The sequence below is a fragment of the Scheffersomyces xylosifermentans genome, assembly GCF_036884685.1.
Source record: "Scheffersomyces xylosifermentans strain CBS 12540 chromosome Unknown RJT20scaffold_3, whole genome shotgun sequence".
In the NCBI taxonomy this organism is placed as follows: Eukaryota; Fungi; Ascomycota; class Pichiomycetes; order Serinales; family Debaryomycetaceae; genus Scheffersomyces; species Scheffersomyces xylosifermentans.
In genome coordinates, this window is record NW_027042941.1 from 1,357,763 (window position 1) to 1,372,762 (window position 15,000).

The 15,000-nt window shown below is 38.6% G+C and overlaps 3 protein-coding genes across 3 annotated transcripts; 2 read left to right on the top strand and 1 right to left on the bottom strand. All coding sequences in view use genetic code 12, as the record gives it.

Moving 5' to 3' along the window:
* The first annotated feature begins 1,707 nt into the window (after positions 1-1,707).
* On the top strand, positions 1,708-3,502 carry RJT20DRAFT_127223 (uncharacterized protein). Its single transcript, XM_064916956.1, has one exon. The coding sequence runs from the start codon at positions 2,057-2,059 to the stop codon at positions 3,170-3,172; it is 1,116 nt and encodes a 371-aa protein (XP_064775160.1). The 5' UTR covers positions 1,708-2,056; the 3' UTR covers positions 3,173-3,502.
* Positions 3,503-4,193: 691 nt separating this feature from the next.
* RJT20DRAFT_127225 (uncharacterized protein) lies at positions 4,194-6,930 on the top strand (the record flags this gene model as incomplete). Its single annotated transcript, XM_064916957.1, has 1 exon — positions 4,194-6,930. The coding sequence occupies exon 1, from the start codon at positions 4,278-4,280 to the stop codon at positions 6,927-6,929; it is 2,652 nt and encodes an 883-aa protein (XP_064775161.1). The 5' UTR covers positions 4,194-4,277.
* A 34-nt stretch (positions 6,931-6,964) lies between these two features.
* Positions 6,965-14,551, bottom strand: MEC1 (protein kinase). The gene has a single exon (XM_064919874.1). The coding sequence runs from the start codon at positions 14,098-14,100 to the stop codon at positions 7,000-7,002; it is 7,101 nt and encodes a 2,366-aa protein (XP_064775162.1). The 5' UTR covers positions 14,101-14,551; the 3' UTR covers positions 6,965-6,999.
* Between the last annotated feature and the right edge of the window lie 449 nt (positions 14,552-15,000).

Genomic DNA, 15,000 nt, shown 5'->3' on the forward strand with positions numbered 1-15,000 from the left:
ACATCACTAAATTAAAGTTTAATTAGAGCAAAAGTTTACTTCGTCTGGGCTGAAAATCGACAGACGCACCTCCATCAGGACTTTGCTTTACACGTGTGAAACTACATATTTATCGGATACATGATAAGATAAGATAAGACGACTACGGCCAGCGAGTAAGCTTATAAAAGCGGAAATAGCTACAATTTCATCTTCGAAGCTTATGCACGTTTTGGTCCTCGTGGAAATGTAGTTGGTGCTTTGCATTGAACAAAGGCTACGGTCAAGCAATGGTACTGCAACATAGTTTGTTTTATGTGGGTGTGTTCAACAGAATGCTGCCAAAGGGGTTAAGCGCACGCATGCAGCATGCGAAAGCGAGAGTTTCCATGTGTCTACAGTTCAGCCGGCCCCCAGTCTCGAGACTTTCGTATTCCACATTAAGCTTTGGATTGGGTCATTTTCGAAAGAATGCTAAAGTTTGCTGATCAAAGGAAAGGAGGAGTAGACCATAGTACAACTTAGAGCTTGCGATTTAAGATTGTTCTATGTTGTAATTATAGTTTAATTATACGCTCAAAAGCAATCCCTAAAAATATGGATTTTGGATTGAGGAGAACACTATTGGGCCTTCGAAGGTAACAGATAATATCCTTACTATGTTTATGTTTTATCTTATTATTTCGATTATAGAATGTGCGCACTGTAGGTTTAATCTGTACATGATATGAAATTAATAGACAGAAGTATCACAAAACAACCTAATTTCACTTTGTTCTCGACAACCTGTGTCGTAAACAAAGTCCCTTTGATTGAATTCGGTTAGTCACGATGGTGATACCGTGGGAGCATTAGAAGAAGTCCATTGACTTTGTAAGTCCGATTAAGCAATTTTATGGTTGAAATTGCTTTGGAACAAGTTGTTTGCTACCCCCTGTGGGTTCTCTTATCCCCCTTTATTATCTCTAGGCGCGGGTCGGCAATAGTGAAGAGCGTAAAAATGTGTTTGTCAAGAGATTATGTCAGTCTGCATAGGACTCCCAAAAGGAATTACGGTTTTACTACTGCATGACAAATAATCCAGATAAAAAATATCCTCAGAATGGCTTTGCTGAAATAATATCGATTTGATGTAGTTTTCTATTTCGAGCCAAGATGTTCAAGGGGCCAACTCCTTGTTATCCCTCTATACAAGCGTTTGTGTTAAACTTTGGAGCTTGTCATTCATTTGCCTGGTACATACGTCTCCTACATGTACTACAGCCCTTGCACAATGGCTTACGCTGAAATTGGAGGGGTGTAAAGATAAGTCATATTTCCACCTCCCGCCCCATGGTCTCCATATATGTATACAACAGGAAGTAATAAGTATGTATGTACCAAGCATGATGTGACGCTCCACTAGCCGCAGCGTACGCCCCCCCTCCCCCCGAGCTGGGATTTTTCCTCTTACAGAATCCCACTGCTCGGACTTCTATCCGTTTGCACAGTGTATTACTCACTGTTCGTACTTTCGCCCGGTTAATATTACTACTGCAACCCAATAGTAGACTCTCCGCAAAAAGTATGACTGAGTGGGCTAACATATTATACACTACATGTACCATCATTAATATTATTTTCTGAGACCAATTTCCATTCTGCCTTCCATAAACGATTTCCAGATTTCTTGAGACCGGAAAAAAAAACTAATGGAAAAAACAAAATTTTTTCCTGTGCGGCGTGAAAATTTTTTTCTATATAACGGAATAGCAAAAAGCTATAGGGAAGAATGGGAGAGTATTTAGAGGTGGATATATCTGGGATTTTTACGGATTGACGATTGACAAATATATATATAGGTCGGTTCAGCCAGTTCTGAGATTAGACAAGCTTGACATAATTTCCTTAGTCAGGATAACAAGACTGTAAGGCCGAGCAAACACTACAAACCCTGCGATTCCTTTACAATATCAACATTGTATTGATCAACAGTATTAATATCATAAACAAGTTTATTACGTTTGAGCTTTAACACCCACATACAGTGTTGACCACTTCTCTTACTTCTCATACGATTTGCATTCCTGGTATAGCCATGTCTTCCCTTCGTAAGTCTACTCGTGTTCGTACCCTCACTCCAAAGGTGAGAGCATGTCTTAGCGACACCACTAACAAGAAACAATTAGCCACCAGTGCCCCTATCGCCAAGAGAACGGCCTCGGAAGCACATGATGACTCCAACAATCTCAAGAAGAGAAGAGTTGTTGTCGAAGAGGTGAACTCGGACAAGATAGACCCTGTCGAGAAGCTCTTGAGTTTGACTAACTTGAACAATGATATTTTGAACGAACTCGTGAATGATAACAGTTTGAATATCAGCAATACCAATCAACAAGACGCCTCGGACAACATCGACGAGGACGTTGATGAAGATGAGTACGAAGACGATGACATAGATGAAGATGATGAGGACAATGACCAACCATCTTCTAAGAAGAACCAACTTACATCTCTCAACTTCACCAAAATTCTCCAAGACAACATAAGACTGTACTATTCTAAGTTCAGAAAGTCTCCTATTGAGATCTACAATGATAACTCATCCTTTGCATTGCTTAACAAGAACGAAGCCAACAACAACAGCATCTACAACAACAGTAATGCATCTACCATCGCCTCTGCTTCCAACTCCACTCCTCAATCCCCTCAAACACCATCAACCAGTGAAGTTCCTTTCTTTAGAAACGTTAACTTTTCCGGTTCTTCTAGAAGTGACTACACTTTTGACGACTACTTTTCCTACGACGAGCTCACTGATGACTCTTCAAGTGACGAAGCCTTGTCTCCAACGGACAAGCCAGCTCCTCCCAAGAAGGAGGAGACTAAAGCATCATCCCTTTACTTCCCAAAGCTCTCTAACAAGATGAGCTTCCACTACAGACAGAATCACAGCAACCTCAATTTATCCTTGAACAATGATGGTTTTGAGTCTGGTGCCGTGTCTCCATTGTCTCCAGCCTCAACCGTGGATTTACCTAGCTTGATGTATGATTCCACCAACGGACTTAGTTCCAATGGTTCCAGTGTCTCCATCGATGTCAACGGTAACCACGAGCTCTTCAAGTACTTGAACAAAAGGTCCATCCTCTCTGGCAAGGCCAGTGAAATGGTTGGTACCGGAAACTTATTGATCAACGACTTCTTCTTGTAAGAATTCTTACGCGTGTACCTAGTAAGCACACATCTACACTATCACCACCCTATTTCCTATTTATTTGATACTACTCATCTTTTTAATTCGCCCGGTGTACTTTAATGTCTTTTTACTTCAGTTATTACTACTTTTTGCATGGGGTGTGCTGCTTACTACGGATTCTACTTGTGTTTAACTTATTGCATCGATCCAGCATCTATTCTTAGATCTGTTATCGCCTTATCAGTACTTTCTTTCTATATTTGATCAGAAAATTGTCATTTTTGCAATATCTGAATGGATACTAGTTTTTAGAATAAGAATAGAATAAATACAAACCATTTGAATAACCTAATATCTGTAATTCTGACCTTCCACTAAGTCTTGTGACATTAGTGTAGAATTTTCATTTGAACCAACAAATCGACTGTACCCGAATTACTCCCTAAATTACCATGCATATTCACGTAGGTAATACCCCGTAAAAATATCAGATTTTCACCTAAAGCAGGTTTTTGCCACTTTTAACGCCGCTCCCGACCCCTATACGTCCTTTGTCAACTCACGCCCGCGTTCGTTCCTGCAATCGCCGTTCACTCCACGGCCAATGCTAGGCAAGCTAATTTTAATTACTCTCTGCAAAAATGCCTTATTCCGCTTAGCATAAAATTTTTCTCGATTTTTGCAAATTTTTTCTGCCCGCTAATCGCCGTCGTGGATGCAGGCTGCATGTCGGACATTCCTGATGGGGAAGGAGCTGCGAAGGCGTTGAGAGGTTAACAAATTTACGGCGGCAGGTCGTGTATTTTGAGCGCGGACTCTATCATATCTGGGCGGTGGGTAGGGAATACGAGAGTGAGGGAGGCAAAAAGAAGGAAAGAAGAAACAAACAAAAGATCGAAGTAACGAGGCAGAAAACAAAACCAAGAGATTCTTTATCACGTGACATCTATCACCTGGATAAAAGGCCCATACCCCGGATCGCATTTATGACAGCAACCACGGATTCTATGGCTGTAAAGAAGTTGATAGGATTAGGCTATGTTGTAGAGTTTCATAAAGACACCAGTATATCTCAATAGAATACGCGTCAAAACTCCACAGAAGCTACCATTAGATCACCATGGGGTTACTAACGTTGCTCTACGTGTATATTTTTGGTGGTATCACCTTTGTTCCAGTGGTGCTATTGGTATTCGTCTATCTACATCCCATACTACAGTCAACTGATCCAGATCATGACGAAAAACCAGCCAAAGAAGCCGACGAAGTGGGCAGTGAATACTTGAAAGCAGGCGAAATAGAAGAGACATCCCTGTCAGGACTAGATGCCTACAAAGCCGGTTGGATTATCGTTACCCAGGAGTATTTGGATTCTCCTGATGACATCTCGTCAACCACGCAGACGATTAGCGAAAGCAACGAGAATAAAAGTGCTTATTCTTCCTTGTACAAGTTGGTTCAGAAAGATTCAGCAAACAACACTAATAACAACAATTCTAGCAGTACGAACAATACAATTGCTGGAGGTGGACTCAGCAGATCCCGTTCCACCTCGTTCGACAGTCTTCTGAATAATATATCAAGTACTCTTCTAGGAATGACGAATATGAATACCAATGGAATTGCCAGTGAAACGAATTCTGTTTTTGCCCCAAGTTCTTCAGCAGTTTCAGCAACAACTTTACAACAACCATCTAGCAATAATTCAATATTAGAACCTGCCGCCACTTCCCCAAGTCTTTCCAGCAACTTCCAGCAACCCCCAGTTATCCAATCTCCATCAGCCGACAAAGTAAAATCTAGTCAGAAGAAGCATCGCTATTACGCTATTCTAAAGCACGGAAACCTTTTCCTCTACAAGGATGAAACTCTTAAGGATGTTAAACACGTCATCGTGCTCTCCTCATACTTCATTTCAATGTGGCCAAGAGACCTTCCTGATGGTCAATTATTTACAAAGAGCTCAGCAATTGCTATGGTAAAGTCGTCAAAGCTTAATACACTTACCTCACGCGAGGAATCTGCACCAAAAGGTTCGTTTTTTCTATACACTGATATCAACGCCGATAAAGAGGACTGGTATTTTACACTTGTTAGAGCAACCAAATTGACTACAAATAGCGACCTTCACGAAGTTATAGATCCACAAGTATACGCCAAAACACTTCATTTTCAGACAAAGCATATGATCGACTTGATCCAAACGTTATATTCCTCGGAAGGACAATTACAAACAAAATGGTTTAATGCTTTGATTGGTCGTTTGTTCTTATCTTTGCAAGGAACAAAGACGCTAGAAAACTATCTCCATACAAAAATTGCTAAGAAACTTAACAAGATTAAAACTCCCGGCTTTTTGGACAAGTTTCTGATTAAATCCATCTATCCGGGAGATTCTGCTCCCTTCTTAACATACCCCAGCTTGAAGGAAATTTCTCCAGATGGAACTGTCTTAGTGTCAGTATATTTAACCTACCATGGCAATTTATCATTGCAAATAGCCACAAAGGTCAATATCAATTTGGGTGCTCGTTTTAAAACCAGGGAAGTGGATTTATTGCTTAATATAACGTTAAGCAAACTCGAAGGTCCTATATTGATCAAAATAAAACCTCCACCTTCTGAAAGACTCTGGTACACGTTTGAAACGGAGCCCATAATGAACTTAAAGATAGAACCTATTATTTCCTCGAGACAAATGACATATAATATTATTACCAACTCGATTGAAAAGAAGTTTAAGGAAGCCATAAAAGATAGTCTCGTTCTTCCCCATTGGGACGATATAGTCTTCTACGATACAATGGATGAAATATACCGTGGAGGAATATGGGATCCAAGTGCAAGACCAGGAAATGACATGGCAGACCTGGACTTGCAGACTTTGAACTCCGCCAATTCAAATGATTACGAGAGAGAGACTTTCAGCGATCTTGATACCAAATCAGAATTGACTTTTCGAAGTCTTAACAAAAGCAAACTTTCCAACACACTCACAGACTTATCGAAGAGAATCAAAAAGAAGACTTCTCTGGCATCTACTCTCATTGCTGACTCGCAGCTGATCAAAAGTGAAACTCAGAGTGTACTAACGCCATCTACGAACAATAAGAACTCAGCTACTATGAATACCCTTAAAAAGATTGGAAAGTGGTACTTCAAAGACGAAAAGGCAGCCCAGGAGGAACCAGAGCCTTATAAGCCACCAGAGATGATTCTGAATCGCAGAGTGCCTCGAAAAAACTCTAACCCAGATCTCCCGAAGCCGACAATTCCCCTTGAACCTCCTCTAACTCACATGCCATCATATGAGTTTGGAAAGTACGATGACATTTTAGAGCCACCTAGCAAGCCGCTTTCAAGAAAAGTGAGCCTTACAGGTTTGGACAACGTGACGGTACCAAGAACACCCCCACCTTTGCCACCCCGGGAGGACGAATTGATCACGGAGAAGTTGGACTTGTCTGCTAACACCAACATGGACCCGTCCAAGATTTCGAACAACCCATTTGTTTCACCTGTTCGAGGTTCTGCCGTTCCCTCATCTCAACGTAGTGCTACTGTTGCTACGACATTAGCCAACTCCACTAGCCATTCTACCCACGGCTTGGAACATCAGCATTCATTACATAGAAGACCGCCTCCTCCTGGTCCCCCACCAAAACTTCCCTCTAGACAGGTGCCACTAGAAAAGACCCCATCTAGAGGCTCTTCTAACAACACCTTTGAAGCAGAAAGTGGAAAACTTGAAGCTGGCTTCAGTAAATTTTAGACCTTTAAATACATTTAGATTAAGACTTCAATGAAGTCACTATACATATATACAGAGAATTGAATACGCATTAGACATAGGCAGACCACCCTCCATACATCTGCGATAGTCTTTCCACTGAAGAAGCTTCCTGGATCAAGACGTCAACTTGTCCATGAATATTCATAGGTAAACCTTCTTTCTCGTTGACCAAACCTCTGATTTTTCTTCTAACTTTAGACAAATGCGCTTCAGGCTTTTGAATACTCTTCCAATCTAGTAAGGGATCGTATAATAATGTTTCCAAGACATTCATTAACGGAGCTTCATTCTCTCGTAATACAGATCCCGTAACTTCACAGGTTATTCTAAAACTTCCCTCTATACCGCAGATTCCCATGGCATCAATCATATTTTGTGTTAATCTGAATGGGACTATTTCTGGGGTAGGCAAGGTTGCTCCTTTATCAAATAAACAATCAAAATCGATATGCAAGACTGATCCGGTTTTCTTGAAGAAAAGAATATTTTCACAGTGCCTATCACCTAGACCAATGATATAACCTACCATTGACATTACAGCAGAGGAACGCGTGAACTCATTTCTAGCCAAGTACCATGTTGTTGGATCCGAGAATTGGTCAATGAACCAATTGTGAAGAACTGGTGGGTTTTCATCGCATATTTTCTTGAAAATTTCCACAAGTCTATTTAACGGTTCTGGGTCTGATGGCTTTGAACCTTTCACAATCTTCTGTGCCTCGTCTAATTTCATGAAGATCTTTCTTTCATTCAACGACTTACCCATACGCTTGCGTTGTTCGCTAGCAATACCTTTCATGGTCTGTACATCTTGTACAAATTCAATAACACCCATGTTTTCCGCTAATGGGATGACCGAGTAATTAGGAATTTGCAACCCTCTTTTACGCGCCTCATTACTGGAAAGTAACATACGGTTAATCATCGTAGTGAGCTCAACAACTTTAGCATCCTTTCTGGTATCATCTCTCTTGACCATTAACCTATATGGCTTATTGTCTGATCCTCGTATTGTTACCTGCCTCGGCATTTGTAAGGAAAAGAAGATATTAACGTTATCATCAAACCCGTCAAATGTAATTGAAGCAGTCCTCGGAAAAGCATTGAATTTTGAAGCATTTGTAGCTGGTAATCGAATTTCGAGATTTGAACGGACAGGTATCACAAGCGACGAGTAGGGCACACTCAAATTTGTTACCTTAAAATCCTTGCTTAAAGATAACCTCTTAGCACGAGGAGACTTCGGTATTTTAAAACTAGCTATTGTAATCAAACTAGTAAAGAGAACTTTGGCATTTTCTATACTTGAACCAAACTCCAGGCTGCCATTCATCACAGTCCTCAAAATTTCGTTTATTCTTCCACTTCTTGTCGGCTCTTTCGAATTTGCATGCGATAAGACATACCACAAACTATGTTTAGGATATTGCTTGATAATGCTAAAGATAATAAACGATAATTTTTCATATGATGGTTGGTGTTCATGAACGATTCTTGACAATAGTTGAGTGATAGCAGTATACCACACGTAGATAGGAATAGTTGTGAGAAACTTTTTGATATCGTCTACAATTTGGTTTAGTTTCCTTTCAGCTTCCCTTGATCTATTCTTCCTCTGAGCAAAGTCTAACCAGATTGTGATTGACTTCGGCAAAGCTTCAAAGATAAATGAATTGCCGACAGCCAAAGCTTTCAAAAAGTGTCTTACAGTTTGCTGCTCATAGTAACCTGATTGGTCCGTAGTAGATTCCATAACTTTGTTATAATATTTACCCAACTCATAGTATGGTTTTTCCCATGTGGGGCTGAGATCAATGGTTTTATTGTATTCCTTGATAATGGCCAGAGAAGATAAATGATTTGATTCGTCTAGCCATTGGGCATATTGTAGCTGAACGTCAGCTTTCCTAGTAGAGTCCTTGAAGTTGCTATCACCAATTATATCAGACAAAGATTTGATAGCTTCAGTCTGTTTACCTTGAGCCCATAGTAGTTTGGCATATTCTATTGTTGCTCCATCATCATTTAGAGCCATAGCTCTCACAATTGCACTAGTAGATATATCCAACCTGTTATTTTTTCGAGCCAATGATGAATAATTTAAGAGAATTTCAGACACCTTCTTATTGTTATTTATCATTTTATTTGCGACACGATGCAATGTAAGAATTTTCCATTGAGTGTCAAAACCTTGATCTATGTTGTTCAACCTGGCCCGAAGTATCTTTTCATTTTCCTCTCTCGAAATGTCATCATATTCTGAATCAGCCAAAACGATAAGATTCCAGTCATATATTGAATGCAATTGATTCATAAGATTCGTATTCCTAGAAAAACTGGACGAGATCGAGGGGAGTAGAGAAATTCCAATAATTCTGTATAGATTATCCATGCATTTTTTGAAGTCAATCTTGTCACCGTCTGAGAGAAACTTAACCCCTTTGGCAAATTCAAAGTTGATCAAAGTCTCCACATCTTGTGGCTTACCCAAAGAATTGACAATAAATAGCCATTTCTTGATTTGCGTCATATCACCCAGATAGACCGATGATTGCAACCCAACTAAAGACCAGTCAAGTGGAATTGAAGATATATCACTGGGATTTGTTTTGGATGATAGTGTCAAAAGAACATCTTCATAAAGGCCGTTATCATTAAGAGATTTCAACAACTTCGTATTATTTTCGACCCTTTGCTCTTCTCCACCTATTGATCCTAAGACTCGAAAGGATTCCTGAGCCAAGGACCAACTCTCGTTGTATTGAAAAGTGGTTAATTTCTCTGCCAAATTGCTTGTCGAAAACTTCTTAAGAACTCCGTTCAAGGCATCGTAATCGTTTATACTCGAGTACATTGATTGAAGGGTCGTCACTACATTCAAATTATCAAGCTGGAACTGTTCGTCGACTTTTCCTTCACGATAGCATCTTTCCAAGTACAATATTGTCCTTTCATAAGAGTCACACTCTGCTGATTTGATTGCAATTAAGTCCATAGGAATATAACTAAGAAAGACGTTCACAAATTTGATATTTTTCTTAATCCGATTTGATTCAGAAGCCTCCAATGAATAATTGTTCAAATACTGCGTCGCGGTCGATACCCACTCGTTGAAGTAGTCCAAAACTTCTAGAACAGTCTGAAAGCACGCCTTTAGCAGCTCCACCCTATCAGGAGACGATGAACTTGCGTCTGTATGCAATATGTTCAAAAGTTCAGCTTTAATTTCAATAGTAGCCTCCTCATTTCCATTTACGATATGGCTTAGTGCAACATACTTTAATAAGTATTGACAAAGTGATATATCCTGATCACGAATGAGTTTAGAGCATGTTTGGAAAATAGTTTGCTTTGTCGGATCAATGTCAGTGTCAAAAACACTTATTATTGGTCTTTTCAATAAATTAGAAGTAAAATCCATGAGCCAACTCTCGAACTTCATACTAATTTTGAAGTAAGGGAACTTCAATGGTTCATAGCGTGAAACAGGAGCAACATATTTGGAAGATAACAATGGTGTCAAAGTGGACTTTGCAACATCACTGAATTGATTCCAAACTTCGGAGAGAAATTCTTGACTGGACGGGGTTAAAACCTGTGGATCCAAACGCATAACTTGAAGAAAATTTTGCATTGCATAAGCCGAGAACAACTGCTTCATTGGATCATTAGAAGCCCAGAAGATTTTCAACACTTTACTTTCAATGAACTCTATTAAGAATTCACTGTTCTCCTTGTAGTCCTTGAAATCGCGGATAATTATAATTTGCAGCTTTACAGACTTGAAGTTGAACTTGTTAGAATCTAAGGATCCTATCACTGAGAGCACCTTAGCACAGCTAGTCGAAATTTTGTCATTCTTATTCTTAAAATGGGAGGAGGTATCAAGGATTGTTCTGATTAAATCAGTTATGTAAGGTTCCAAAATAGGTTCTTTAAAATATTCCAATTGACAATTGGCTTGGTATTTCTGGCAATAATTTAACAAATCAGCTAACGCTTGCCGAACGACATATTCATTATTTGTTTGAATTCGTCTTGTGAACTCCAGGAATATAGTTGTCCTCGACATATGCCTCACGTTTTTGAACCCACTTATCGGCCTATATTCCTGAATGTGGTCTAAAAATGGTATTGAGAGGTAATACAAGGAATAGCTGTTATACTTATCCTTGATTTCATCATAAATCTTCTTTAAGATATCAATTGATATATCTTTGGAGGCACTATCAAAGCTTTGAAACTTCTGGAAAATTAAGGAGATTACGATATCAATCAATGAAATCAAATGACTAGGAGGTAATTTCTGCACCAAGACATTCCAACAGCGCAACGCATGTATCTGAAAGTCTGGGTTTTCCAAAGTCGCTTGCAAGCACGTTGATATCTGACCTAGTGCTGTGGTAACAGCCTGAATATTTTTGTTAATAAGGAACTCTACTGCACGCAACGAACTTACTTTCTCTAAGTAGGGCTTTGTTCCTTTTATGTGATGTACGTTTTCGCTAAACTTCTGAACCAATTCTAAAACATTTTCGCCTAAGAGATATTCAATATAATCAAATTTATTCCCTTTTACTTTCTTTCCTTTCTGCAGTAAGGATATTTTTGCAACATAAGTTAATGCACTTCGGATTTTATCTTCATTGACAAATGTATTATTATCATCATCAAACTGGATTTGTAGCAAAATGTACCAAGTTATTTCGCCAACCTTGGAAATCAAATCACTTAAACTTACTAACTTGTACTTGGGAGATATGTTGCTCAATACACTGATGATGTACTTCTCATTGATTTGAGAATCCTTGACCAAATAAAGGGCGATAATACGCGGAAGCGTCTTCGCCACAAGATCCCATTTAGTCATATTTGAAGCATCTGCAATATCTTGAATAAAGTCGAACTTGTAATATTCCAATAATCGAGGCGTAGTGTATTCTCGGGTTCTGTTAAGGAAAAACTTTTTCGTTATTCCTAACAATTCAGTGATCTTCCCAAATATTCGAGGTTTCTTGATAATTATTTCAGCAATACTGGGCAAATATGGCGATAGTAATTTATATGGTGCTAACGATTTTGCTGCTGCAATATTAATAAACCCATTGTAGACATAATTGACGTGTTGATCATTATTTTCTCCAAAGAGGTCTATCAACTTAATGAACAAAACACAAAGCCACTCCCCATCAGAGATTATAGCAATTTCAACGAGAGCCCTAATAGTAGATTCACCAAGATGTCTTCTATTCTGACTTCCAAAATCAATTGAGGAGACTTTTTGAAATATAATCTTGAAATTGTGCACTAAGATCTTATCTTTCTGTTGTAATAAGTACAAAGGTAATATCCTTGTTACAAGGATTCTGACATCACGGTTATCGTTATTGGACAACAATTCCATTAAGAAGTTAAAAACGACATCGTTTTCGATAGTTCCTCTTGGGGGACTGAAGCTCGTGAACAACTTGAATAGCGTCAATAAGAAATTGCAACACAAAAGAGGGTTTTCACGGAGAAGTTTGCCCTTTGCGCCGACAAAGTACTTACATATTATGTCCTTGTAGAGGATAGAAATCTCCTGAGACTCGTACACAGACTTTCTGTCCAAGTCTATGACATCGTAGTAGTTCTTATTCATGGGGCCACTGCCACATTTAGTACATTCTCTGACTTTAAAGTTGAAATCATTATTCACTAAACAGGGAAAATGTCCCAAAGAAGTTAATAACGTATACTGCGAATAAATTTCATTAATTGCATCTTGTGGATGTGGGTTTACTGTAAGCTTTCTGACATTCTGGATCCATTCAAGGTAGTTAAAATTAGGACTTACAAATGCAGTCGAGTTCGCTGGAAAGTTCTCAGATTTTTGATCGTTTAACAAGAATTGAAGCAAATGTGAGGGAAGAACATTGGAGTCAGGAGACGTTAGATCATTTAGCTGTATTCTTAAAGAGTCAAGCTCGATGTCATCAAAAGGAGTTATAATATATTGATTTCTCGTCGACGTCCTATAGGAAGTAATTACTGTCATATTTTCAATATGAAGGTTGTAGTAGTAGTTAATCAAATGGACTGACTTAAGTATAGTGGGGGGAAAAGCAGCAAAGTTTGTCGACGCACCTTTACCAGTCAATTTGAATAGTAAGCTCTTGAAACCAAGACAGTTTACGAAGTTCTGAACAATATCTTTCTCAATGCATAACTTAAAGACTTTGAGAAGAGTGTAGCTGACTGTCTTATTCAAATTGATATTTTCAAACTGTACTGACTTCCGCTTATCTTTAAAGTCGGATAAAAGGTATTTAATAACCCAATCAAGAAGTAATGAGATCTGGTTCCAAGTAATGGAGTCATTCAAGATTAAGTTATCCGTCAAGTTGAGTATCACAATCGATTTAAGATTGTCAATGAGCTGTAGATTTGATATGGTTGCAGCCAAGTCAATTTCACCTAGGATGAACCAAATTTTTCTACCAAAGCTGTCAAAGGTCAATTGGTAACTCAGCAGGTTTAAAAGCAACTTATTAGATAAATCGTAGTCGTTCAAAAGCGAGAATAAATGCACCGTTATGATGAGCTTTTTTCTATATGACAAAGAGTTTGCTGTTGACAAATCTTTCATCAAAAATGATATACTATCCTCTAGTAGTCCAAGCAAGTTGGTTTTAATGTGCTTCATGTATTTGAAGCTATGCAATTTAGTTGTCACCAAGTTGATGATATGGATTACAAATGACTTCAACTGGTTTAAAATATTTATCCGATTGTGGAAGTTTGAAATGTGATGTAACGCAAAAAGGATTGACCAGTCATATAACAAGTAAGTCGCTGGTTGAGCTATTATATCTCTAGATGGTGGAGTGTAGATCAGTTTATAGTCGTCATCATTTAACTCAATGTTGAGTAGATGTAGGCGGTTGTTCATTACTAGTTCTATAGTGCTTATCAAGCGGTGAAGTAACTCCTCTTCATCTTTAGGCAGTTCAATGACCGTGGAAAGCTTCACTAGCTTATCGTTAGTAAAGCTGAAGAGATAAAGCACGAGTTTCTTGAAATCGGTATTCTGGTCGTATCCAATATTCTTGTTAACATCATCTAGGAACAATCTTAACTCTGATGACGTGATTTTCTGGTTCGGCGTCATATCATATTCTTCTTTTTTTATGATTGATAGATTTTGCTAGTATTAATAGATTATTACTGTAGCTGAAAGAAGAGTATGGACATCCATATATCGCAGTTATTACTATTTGTATCTTGTGGGTTTAAATTTCCTCTTCTTTTTTTGACACCCTATAAGATGTATCCCTTTTCTGTCTATTCAGCAGACGCTATCTATCTATACTACACGTCTTTTCGTGTCTTAATTCTTTATTACTGTCTTACTCTTCTTTTGGCTGTGAATTGACTTTCGCCTTTTTTTCACTACGCGTTAACTCAGTGAGACAAGATAATGGGTGATGGGTTATGAATGGTAGCAAATGAGGTGAAAGAGTTAACAAGGTTATGGACGAAAAAGAGAGTAATGGATGAGTATAGGTTGTAGAAGACTTAAATTGAAGATTATTATCAAATTTTCAATGTAATTTAAGTAGATAGGTCAAGGTTGGTATAGAGTTGAGAATTCATAGAGTATTGCAAGCTATGTTAAGATAAGCTTAGGATATCGTGACTAATAACTGGTTCTTGGATTGCACTCCAAAGTACAAGTCCATCTGACTCCCTTTGGAGTGAGGTTCTTCTAATAACTTATATGGATATTTCATTATTATGCATGGTGCAAACTCTCAAACTAGAGCTAGACTATACACTTTGAACTATAACAAAATAAACGATGCACGAAGCGAGCTGTAGCGATTCTGTCCAATGGACAATCATCGCTTGGACACCTCTTGGATCCACATTCATGTGGTTCCCTATGAATGACGAAAATTAGGCGGTCTTTTAGCAGGATAACTGTCAAGTGTTATCTATTCCGGTAACTATTACTCTGCTCTTCTTTGAACCTCCAATGGTATGGTTTTGGTTTGACAAGATCTGTGAG